The 10,340-nt window shown below is 35.6% G+C and overlaps 2 protein-coding genes across 4 annotated transcripts in view; one reads left to right on the top strand and one right to left on the bottom strand.

The window, feature by feature from the left end:
* Nucleotides 1–108: 108 nt before the first annotated feature.
* crybgx (crystallin beta gamma X) lies at nucleotides 109–5,440 on the bottom strand. The gene is made up of 6 exons (XM_087793317.1): nucleotides 5,343–5,440; nucleotides 5,154–5,202; nucleotides 2,036–2,157; nucleotides 1,464–1,599; nucleotides 344–483; nucleotides 109–280 (listed from the first exon to the last, which is right to left on the bottom strand). Exons 1-6 carry the CDS (start codon nucleotides 5,384–5,386, stop codon nucleotides 148–150), a joined length of 624 nt encoding a protein of 207 aa, XP_087649443.1. The 5' UTR covers nucleotides 5,387–5,440; the 3' UTR covers nucleotides 109–147.
* Nucleotides 5,441–8,762: 3,322 nt separating this feature from the next.
* The window catches only part of herc1 (HECT and RLD domain containing E3 ubiquitin protein ligase family member 1), a 73,777-nt gene continuing 72,199 nt past the window's right edge, over nucleotides 8,763–10,340 (top strand). For 2 of the 3 annotated variants that reach the window (XM_087793075.1, XM_087793073.1), the window contains exon 1: nucleotides 8,763–9,011. The gene's annotated coding sequence lies outside the window, so the exon portion shown is untranslated. The remainder of the gene's footprint in view (nucleotides 9,012–10,340) is intronic. The other variant, XM_087793076.1, reaches the window with a different exon arrangement.

Genomic DNA, 10,340 nt, shown 5'->3' with positions numbered 1-10,340 from the left:
ATAAAAAAGTTATATTATTCAATATTCTAGAGATACATAAAGAGTAAATGTGGGCTCAGAGCAGGACGACCAGGAAAGTAAAGGAACATCTTGTGAACTTTGGTTTTCACTGATTTATTACGAAAAGTGTGGATCGGCTGCTTCTCTTCAGTTGAACCGGATCCTTCGTATTGAGCCGACCGTGTTGTTCTGGCTGCTCCAGTCCGTGAAGCTGTTGTAGTCGCGCTTCTCCAGGATGTAGTGAGGGCCCCTGAAGTTGGGCTCCTGGTACACCACCCACCTGGCGGAGGACAGACAGGTGAGCCACACATTGACCCACACCTGCACACCTGCACACACTCACGCTCCGCCCAGGACTCGGATGGAGGCGACTCTGTTGAGGCTGAAGCGACTCATGAGGTTGGGGATGTCGTCGTTGATCTCCATCTTCTTCCCAGAGAAGCCGGCGCGTTCGAACAGCTGAGCTTTGGCCAGAGTGGTGTCCTGTGGACGGACGGTAGTGAAGAAACCTCTCGCTCTAGTGCGCCCCCTAGTGTTCCGCGACTGAACTCTACCTTTATTAGTCGCACGAGTGGAACTGAAAACTATGTCCTGCTCTGGTCTGAAGTAAACATTTAAATAATATTTACATTGTTTTTTTCCACATTTTATACATCAGTCTAAACAGAATATGTAATGGGTTGAATTTAACATTTCAAAAGTAGAAACTATTTTTTTAATGTTGTTATTTTAAGCTTTGACATTTAATAAATAATTTTATAATTTCTATATTAAAAGTGTGTTTGTTTTTATTTAATCATTGAACTAAAACATTTATATATTATCGATTTTTTTAAAAACATATTCTAACATCAATCGTTCAAAATTACATTTTTTAAATTCAATTTATAGTCTTTTAAATTCAATATACAAAATGCTGTCATAATACTTCCAACAGACATTACGAGTAGAGTACCGAGCTACTTGATTGAACATTGGCTGAAAGTTCGATCAAAAGGTATTTAATTTAATTTGATTTGATTTATCGAGAAAATATTCAAATTTTATAAAAAATATTTATATTTTATATTCTAATAATTCCAAATGAAATGTTCTAAATTCAATATTATATATAATTATTTAGAATTTTTAATAAAATAATAATAATAATAATAAAATAAAACAATATAATTCAAAATGAACGGATTCTTCTTTACACATAGTCTGATATTGTTATCATTCGAAAATATATTTTATGAACTCAATAATTTTTTTGTAGCCTTTCAAATTCAAAATAAAAATGTTATGGTATAAACATGTCAAAACTACCAAAAAAAAACAACTTTTGAAGTTATTGAATTCAGTTAAAAAAAAAATTCAAAAACTACGTTTAAATACAAACTAATTTAAAGATATATTATTTGAAATGTTAAATATTCCGATGACAAACTTCCACGGAGAACCTTAAAGATGGCGCTCCTCACCTGTTTGACGGCGCGCACCGAGGAGATGTGGTCCACCTGACTGCTCCACTTCTCACAGGAGTTGTACTCGCCGCGATCATACATGTCCCACAAGTACTGACGCCCCCGGAAGTTCTCCTGCTCGAAGCCGATCCACCTGTGGAGACACAATCGCTGGACTCACCATCGTGTCACACGAGTATATTGACGTCAAACTCAACCCGGAAAAAAGGACTAAAAGTTCAATTTCACTAACCCTTGAAACACATTTTTATTCTTTTGTTTTGTAGTTTGAAACAGTGATTATAGTATTTTTTAAAGCATGTTTCACGCAGTAAAACAGAGCAGGTGGTCTTTTTCTATCATTATTTCCCGAATGAGTTTCCCCAAGAGATCACACTACTTTAAAGAACACCTACCCCTCCTTTAAACTAGTCAAAAATCAAAGGTGTGTAAAGTATTTAATCAAATTTGAACTTTAAAAAAAAAAAGTCATGCTCATGAGCTCAGTAGCAACTCTAGACCAGGCGTGTGAATCTAAATCCCAAAAACCTCGAGCCGTCAAGTCGTGGCGCAGACAGGAAGTGACTTACGCTCCGCTCTCCACCTGCACAGAGTTGCATCTCTCAGGGAAGTTCTTGTCGCTGAGTCGAGAACAGTCGGAGTTCAGGTCCAGACGGCGACCAGCGAAGTTCCGCTGATCGTAGAGCGTCACCTGAAGACGAGATCAATCAATACCAGACGATTGTACCGAGACTGAAGGAGATGAAACTTCTAGACGTTGATGAGATGCTTTTACTCCAATAGAGTTATGAAATGTATTATTAAGTGTAAGTGCTTAAAATAAGAACATTTAAAGTTAATAAAACACGGTCCAGGATTAGAATCTTCAACTTTAGGTTCAGGCAAACCTCCTAAAATAAAGCAGGGAGGTGTTTGCTAGTTATATAGATGATTTAATCTTAATTATTTTATTTTGAAATGTTCTAAGATAAAATAAGATGTATGTATCTTGTATTTTAGAATTATTAATTTTATTAATTCAAGATTGTATTTTTGTTTCTTGTATTTTAGAATTATTTTAATTTAATTAATAAAAGATTGTATTTATGTATCTTTTATTTTAAAATAATTTATTCTATTAATTCAAGATTGTATTTTTGTTTTTTGTATTTTAGAATGATTTATTTTATTAATTCAAGATTGTATTTATGCATCTTGTATTTTAGAATGATTTATTTTAGTTTTAGTTTTTTTGTAATTTAGAACTATTTTTCTTTTGTATTACACCAAGTTTGTATTTTAATTTTCTTTTGCAATATTGTATTTGATCAAGTAGGTTTTTTTTGGTTTGTATTTTAGAAAAGTTTTATTTGTATATTGAATTTGTTCAATATTGTATTTTTGTATATTGAATTTTAGACGTATTTGAGAAATGTTGTTTTCTTGTATGTTCAATCAATAAAGTGTTTTAGATTTTAGCAAGATTCTAATTTTGTATCTTGTATTGTATTAATATTGTTTTATTGTATCTTATATTTTAGCCAGATTCGAATTTTGTATCTTGTATTTTATCAATTTTGTATTTTATATTTTAGCAAGATTGTATTTTGTTAAGATTGTATTTTTTGTAATTTTCTATTTCTCTTTAATCCTTGTGTTACGTCAGGGTCAACACAAGGGATACCACAAAGACATTTGGTTCATTGACCCTGAGATAACACAAAGGGAAAACAATTCTGCTAGAAATGTGAATTTCTCTCTGTGAGATCAATAAAGTATAAATGTATCTTGTATAAATGATGAGCTTCACTTCCTGTGACACACGTTAGCACAAACGTTAGCATCATCGCTGCAGCAAACCTGACATTAACTGACGATAGTAAACAAGTCAGTGACATAAATGTTGTGAAAATACTAGAACGTACAACTTTCAGAGTAAACTGAGCTGCTCTGTCTGTCGACTGATAGAACGAGAAAAGTTCCTGCAGACGATTGATAAGACTCGCCCGCGACGACTTCATAAAGTTATCATTAATTTGCCTCTTGGTAGAAAAAAAGCTGTTTTTTATTCCACTCTATGTCTTTTGCTACGTTCAAAACTAGCTTAAAAATTCCATTATCTAGTAGTTGTGTTTATTGGCAAGAATCTGTTGATACGTATCACGATACAGGGTCAACTATACGATATACAGTGATACATAGTGATAGTGTAGTAACAAGGATATATGTGTAGTATTGTTGAGTACTTGACTCTGGTGTTGTGATAGTGTAGTAACAAGTATATATGTGTAGTATTGTTGAGTACTTGACTCTGGTGTTGTGATAGTGTAGTAACAAGGATATATGTGTAGTATTGTTGAGTACTTGACTCTGGTGTTGTGATAGTGTAGTAACAAGGATATATGTGTAGTATTGTTGAGTACTTGACTCTGGTGTTGTGATAGTGTAGTAACAAGGATATATGTGTAGTATTGTCCAGTACTTGACTCTGGTGTTGTGATAGTGTAGTAACAAGGATATATGTGTAGTATTGTTGAGTACTTGACTCTGGTGTTGTGATAGTGTAGTAACAAGGATATATGTGTAGTATTGTTGAGTACTTGACTCTGGTGTTGTGATAGTGTAGTAACAAGGATATATGTGTAGTATTGTTGAGTACTTGACTCTGGTGTTGTGATAGTGTAGTAACAAGGATATATGTGTAGTATTGTTGAGTACTTGACTCTGGTGTTGTGATAGTGTAGTAACAAGGATATATGTGTAGTATTGTCCAGTACTTGACTCTGGTGTTGTGATAGTGTAGTAACAAGTATATATGTGTATTATTGTCCAGTACTTGACTCTGGTGTTGTGATAGTGTAGTAACAAGTATATATGTGTAGTATTGTCCAGTACTTGACTCTGGTGTTGTGATAGTGTAGTAACAAGTATATATGTATAGTATTGTCGAGTACTTGAATCTGGTGTTGTGATAGTGTAGTAACAAGGATATATGTGTAGTATTGTCCAGTACTTGACTCTGGTGTTGTGATAGTGTTGTCACAAGGATATATGTGTAGTATTGTCCAGTACTTGACTCTGGTGTTGTGATAGTGTAGTAACAAGTATATATGTGTAGTATTGTCCAGTACTTGACTCTGGTGTTGTAGTATTTACAGACCACATGACTCTTGACAAAGTAGTAACTGCTTTCATTTGTTATGTAAAATGTCCAAACATCAGCTTTAAAAGCTGCTGGAGTTACTGTATCCTCTCGTCCTCAGTCATCGCTGAATGTCATTGTTGCTTTAGCTGCGGAGGATGCAATGACTGCTGCCATCTAGAGGCCGGATGTTTAATTGCAACACAAAAATGAACAAACGCCGAATATATGATGGAGGTAAATTTTAAATAAAAGAAAAAAATGTAATTACATTATTTTATACACATTTTATTATAATATAAGCCATAAAAGAACACGTATGATAAACATAATATGGATTGAAAGTTGAGGATAAAATCAATTTAGTGATGTATTTAAGTGTACAATTTTGTCTTTGCAACTCTAATAAAAAGCTCTTTCGACAAAGTTCTACCGAAAAAAAGTAACTCTTTGGAGTTGAGTTACTTGTATGTTCAGTTCTTCATTTAAAAGTGTGAGAAGGTGTTTAATTCTGTGAGGCTAACTCTTGATAAATCACGATTCATGTGTTGGTTCTGGAGACTCACCCGCCCACTGGACCCATAGAAGGCACGTTGGAGGACTGACCCCAGCTTGCTGCGCACACACACACACACACACACACACACATGTGACCCGTTAACTGCATCAAAATCATCAACAACACCAAGTGGAAGTTTTTTGTTTTGGAAAAAAAACAAGCGTTTCCTTCTCACATCACCTGCTGGTCTAGTTACCTGGTTGGTGATATTGATCCTGGGACTCGGGTGAAGATGTTCATGTCAGCTCGGACGGGTCGGAAAATAGCCGCTTAAATACTACATGGTCGCACACACACACACACATGCGAAAGAGAACACACACAAAACAACACGCGACAAATAGGCAAGAGTTGCAACGGTGACACTTTGAGTTTTTGGTGACTCAGCGTTTTTTGAAAGCTTTCTGTCCACATGAACGGCAGCATTCACGAGATCGTGACCCAGAAGGACGACCATTCGTCAAACACACACGTGTGCGTTTGTGTGTGTGTGACACCCTCTGACCTTTGACACATGATAACCACACGTCGTTTTTTTTTTTGGATCTCTGTGGTAAAGGCCGGTTTTTCCAGCGGTTGATTTATCTGTTTTTCTGAGGTGGAAGCTTAAAATCACTTTTCCTCACCGTCCTCTGAGGGTCACAAGATGTTTTGATGAGAGACTGGAGATGAAAACAAAATTAAAAAAATGGCACAACTTGCAAAAACAAACAAATGTTCAGTTTACTTTGGATCTTTTCTTCACCTCTTGACTTTTTTAAACCTGTTTGACAAGAGTCTCACATGCTAATGTGACTTATGGATGAAATAAAGTCTTTTTATTTCAAAATATTTAAACATTTCAAACAGTAATAATCAACAAATAACATGATCAATTAAATATATATTTTTCCTCTTTCTGTAGGACCCAGGATCAAATGGTTCGCGGACCGGTACCGGTTCTCAAGCCCGGTGTTCCGGGGGCCACTGCTTTATTAGGGACACTCAAGAGTGAGTTCTTCTTTGTGCTCTGGTTTCCTCCTACAGTCCAAAAAACAGATGATAATATTTTTACTTTTAAACAAGATGTTTTCAAATTGTTCCAGCAGTTCCCCCAAGAAAAATTGAAAAAACATTCACGTTATATAAAGACATATTACAAATTATTAAAAAAAAAAAACAATAATATTAAAAAACAAACTGATAATATTCTGAAAATAATAATTAATTAGAATAAAATATGTTTAATAAAATAAAGTACAACGTCTGTGGGAGAAATGATCCATCTGTTGATACGTATCACAATACAAGGACACGATATACAGTGATAGTGTAGTAACAAGTATATATGTGTAGTATTGTCCAGTACTTGACTCTGGTGTTTTGATAGTGTAGTAACAAGTATATATGTGTAGTATTGTCCAGTACTTGACTCTGGTGTTGTGATAGTGTAGTAACAAGTATATATGTGTAGTATTATCGAGTACTTGACTCTGGTGTTGTGATAGTGTAGTAACAAGTATATATGTGTAGTATTGTCCAGTACTTGACTCTGGTGTTGTGATAGTGTAGTAAGAAGAATATATGTGTAGTATTGTCCAGTACTTGAATCTTGTGTTGTGATAGTGTAGTAACAAGTATATATGTGTAGTATTGTCCAGTACTTGACTCTGGTGTTGTGATAGTGTAGTAACAAGTATATATGTGTAGTATTGTGGAGTACTTGACTCTGGTGTTGTGATAGTGTAGTAACAAGTATATATGTGTAGTATTGTCCAGTACTTGAATCTGGTGTTGTGATAGTGTAGTAACAAGGATATATGTGTAGTATTGTCCAGTACTTGACTCTGGTGTTGTGATAGTGTAGTAAGAAGAATATATGTGTAGTATTGTCCAGTACTTGACTCTGGTGTTGTGATAGTGTAGTAACAAGAATATATGTGTGTAGTATTGTCCAGTGCTTGACTCTGGTGTTGTGATAGTGTACTAACAAGTATATATGTGTGTAGTATTGTCCAGTGCTTGACTCTGGTGTTGTGATAGTGTAGTAACAAGTATATATGTGTAGTATTGTCCAGTACTTGACTCTGGTGTTGTGATAGCGTAGTAACAAGTATATATGTGTAGTATTGTCCAGTACTTGACTCTGGTGTTGTGATAGTGTAGTAACAAGTATATATGTGTAGTATTGTCCAGTACTTGACTCTGGTGTTGTGATAGTGTAGTAACAAGTATATATGTGTAGTATTGTCCAGTACTTGACTCTGGTGTTGTGATAGTGTAGTAACAAGTATATATGTGTAGTATTGTCCAGTACTTGACTCTGGTGTTGTAGTATTTACAGACCACATGACTCTTGATGAAGTCGTAACTGCTTTCATTTGTTTTCAAACCAAAATATTTCCAAACATCAGCTTTTAAAGACGTTGGAGTCACTGTATCCTCTTGTCCTCAGTCATCACCGAATGTCATTGTTGCTTTAGTTCCAGCAGTTCCCCCCCAAAATTATTTAAAAAATACATTCACGTTATATAAAGACATAATAAAAATCTTTTTAAAAAACGATATTTAAAAACAAACTGATAATATTTTGAAAATAATAATTAATTAGAATAAAATATGTTTAATAAAATAAAGTACAATGTCTGTGTGCTGAAATGGTCCAGCAACCTTTCCAGAGTGTCCCCCAAGTAGCCAGGATAGACCCCTGGTTTCCTCTAGACCCCACGATGGGACCGAGTAAATGATGTTACCTGTCAAGAGCAGGGAGTTCTGACCCGTGGATGTTCAAGAGCGTCAGAACATCTGAGCCTGGACGTGAACAAGCCTGCGGCGAGGCTTCTTGAAATCACAGCCACGTGGACGAGCTCAACCAATCGCTTCACTAATGTGATTTCACCCTGTTCTTGTTATTCTAAAATAACACATGATGAACGACATGAGCAAAAACGCTGTGTCATACAAATGTCCCCAATTTAATATTAGTTGTATCTTAGCTGGACTGGCATTAGAATGGGAATAGAATAAACAAATAGTATAACGAACATTATTTCAATCTTGAACGCAATGAAATTGAAATAAAACAATTCTATGCGGCACTTTCCGGACTGTTCTGAAGAGAGAAAAAAAGTCTGTATCACTTCTAAAAAAATACAGATTTACATTCACGTGGACATTTAACTAATTATATAATGCAATAACTTCAATTACCAGTTTTTATATCCTACATTTTGACTTTTTTTTAAACAGTTTCAAAGAAGAAGACTTTTCTTCTTCTAATGATCCTTGAAACGACTGTAACACATTCCAATAAAAGATAAAATCTAATACAAAACTCCACTAAAGCAGTTACGACTCAAGAGTCATGTGGTCCCACATCTTTTTGAGGAATATTTCATGATGTCATAAATGTCCAGTTTATTCGGTAAATGACTGCAAATGAAACGCAATAAAAATCCAGAAAGACTAAAGAAAGGTGATTTACAAATGTTAATATCAATGTAAACTAGTTGTTATTGCGCAACGTTTGTTTTCTGGTGCAGACAGCACAGCAGGGGCGTGGCCTAGTGACGTCGCTACAGGTTCTGTTACGTCACACGCTGTTTTGATCTGGACGTCATTTTTTTTATGGAAGCCGGTGTTGCTCTCGAAGCAGACCAGACGTGGGGAAAAGGACCTGGTGCTGTTTTATTTAAAGAAAAAAAAAAGAAGAGATATAGTTGTCGATCCGCGTTGCATCGACTCGTGGATCTGTTGAGCGGGTCTGCGCGCTGGACTCAGGGCTGTCAGGCGGTGTCACTGACGGGCAGAGAGCAGCGTCCACGAGCAGAGCAACTGACCGCAGCTCGAGGAGGCTGACCAGCCTGGAGGCCGCGGACAGTGACCGGTAAGAGAACAAGCAAGCGGTGGCACCGACTCGACCCGGTGGACGAGCCCGTGACGAGGGGTCTTACGGTGGGCGTCCAGCCTGCACCGGCGAGGAGGGCGTTAACCGCTATGATGCTAGCTCGGCTAGCTGCTAATCTTAGCTCACTTCTCCTCAAGCGACTTCATTTTTGTGCTTCAAACTGCGAGAATGCATGTAAATGTGCAGAGTTTGTTCTTTTATCAAACCCATGAGTCTGCTTTGTTTACCATTCGTCACTCGTGGTTTAGGGAACAATAACACTGATAGCATGTTAGCATGCTAGCAGCCAGTCAGCTGTGTCATAGTCTCAGCCTGTCAATCTCACAAAGGTTCGATACATGCTCAGGTTATCGCGTCCAAATGTTCTGATCCTGATGCACACGTGCACGTGCACGTCAGCAGATCGATGCATTCATTGCGATCTGATCAAGACTCTCCACAGATGCTAGTGTTTCTCCTCAGCTGGACAGACATGTTGCCTGGTCTAGTATTGTGAAACTTTTCTGTTTGGAATCTTCAACTGAAACTACAAGTTAATGAGGAGGTTTTTGTTTGTTTATTATTCAATACAAAGTTGCTTCAATTCTATGTGGAATATGTACAAACAAACCTACAAAAAACATTTTGCCCAGAACCTACAGTCTATTGGGATAGTTTTGTTTCTGTATTATTCAATATTTTATTTCTTTACTCTGTACTGCCACAACTAAATATGTGTTTTCAACACTGGATTTTTTTTGCTGATCCTGAATTTAAAATTTAAAATATTGTGCATTTTTTTCTGTTTGGAATCTTAAAAAAAAGCCAAATCTCTACCTCCAAAAACACTACAAAATTCATTGCTCCCTTAACCTACAGTCTAAGGTGGCAGATTTGTTTCTTTATTATTCCACAAAAAGTTTCTTTAATACAATTTTAAAAAATCAATAAAAAGGCTTCAACAAAAATGAGTTTCAATAAAACAAATATTTGCTGTGGGCTTTAAAAAAATAATAATTAAATAATAAGCTTTAATAAAGTAAAAGTTGTTTTAATCAACAAAACTTTTTCAGTTGGAAAAAGTCGCTTTAGTAAAAAAAAAGAAAAAAAATTCTATCAAATATATGCTTCAATTAAATTTAAAAAAAAAAATATTGTAAATATTTTTTGATTCGAGCACATTTTGTTTGATTTAACCATTTGTTTTGTTTTTGAATCTTTTTTTCTGATTGCAGCTTCTTATCTATTGATAGAAGCCTTTTATTCTGGATTGAAAATGTCATTTTTTGTTTGACTAAACTTTTGAATTATAAAGAATAGATCGACCTT

This window comes from Callionymus lyra, chromosome 6, assembly GCF_982586985.1.
Source record: "Callionymus lyra chromosome 6, fCalLyr1.hap1.1, whole genome shotgun sequence".
NCBI classification, from domain to species: Eukaryota; Metazoa; Chordata; class Actinopteri; order Syngnathiformes; family Callionymidae; genus Callionymus; species Callionymus lyra.
The sequence above is the reverse complement of the archived record's forward strand: the minus strand, read 5'-3'. Positions and strand labels throughout refer to the sequence as shown.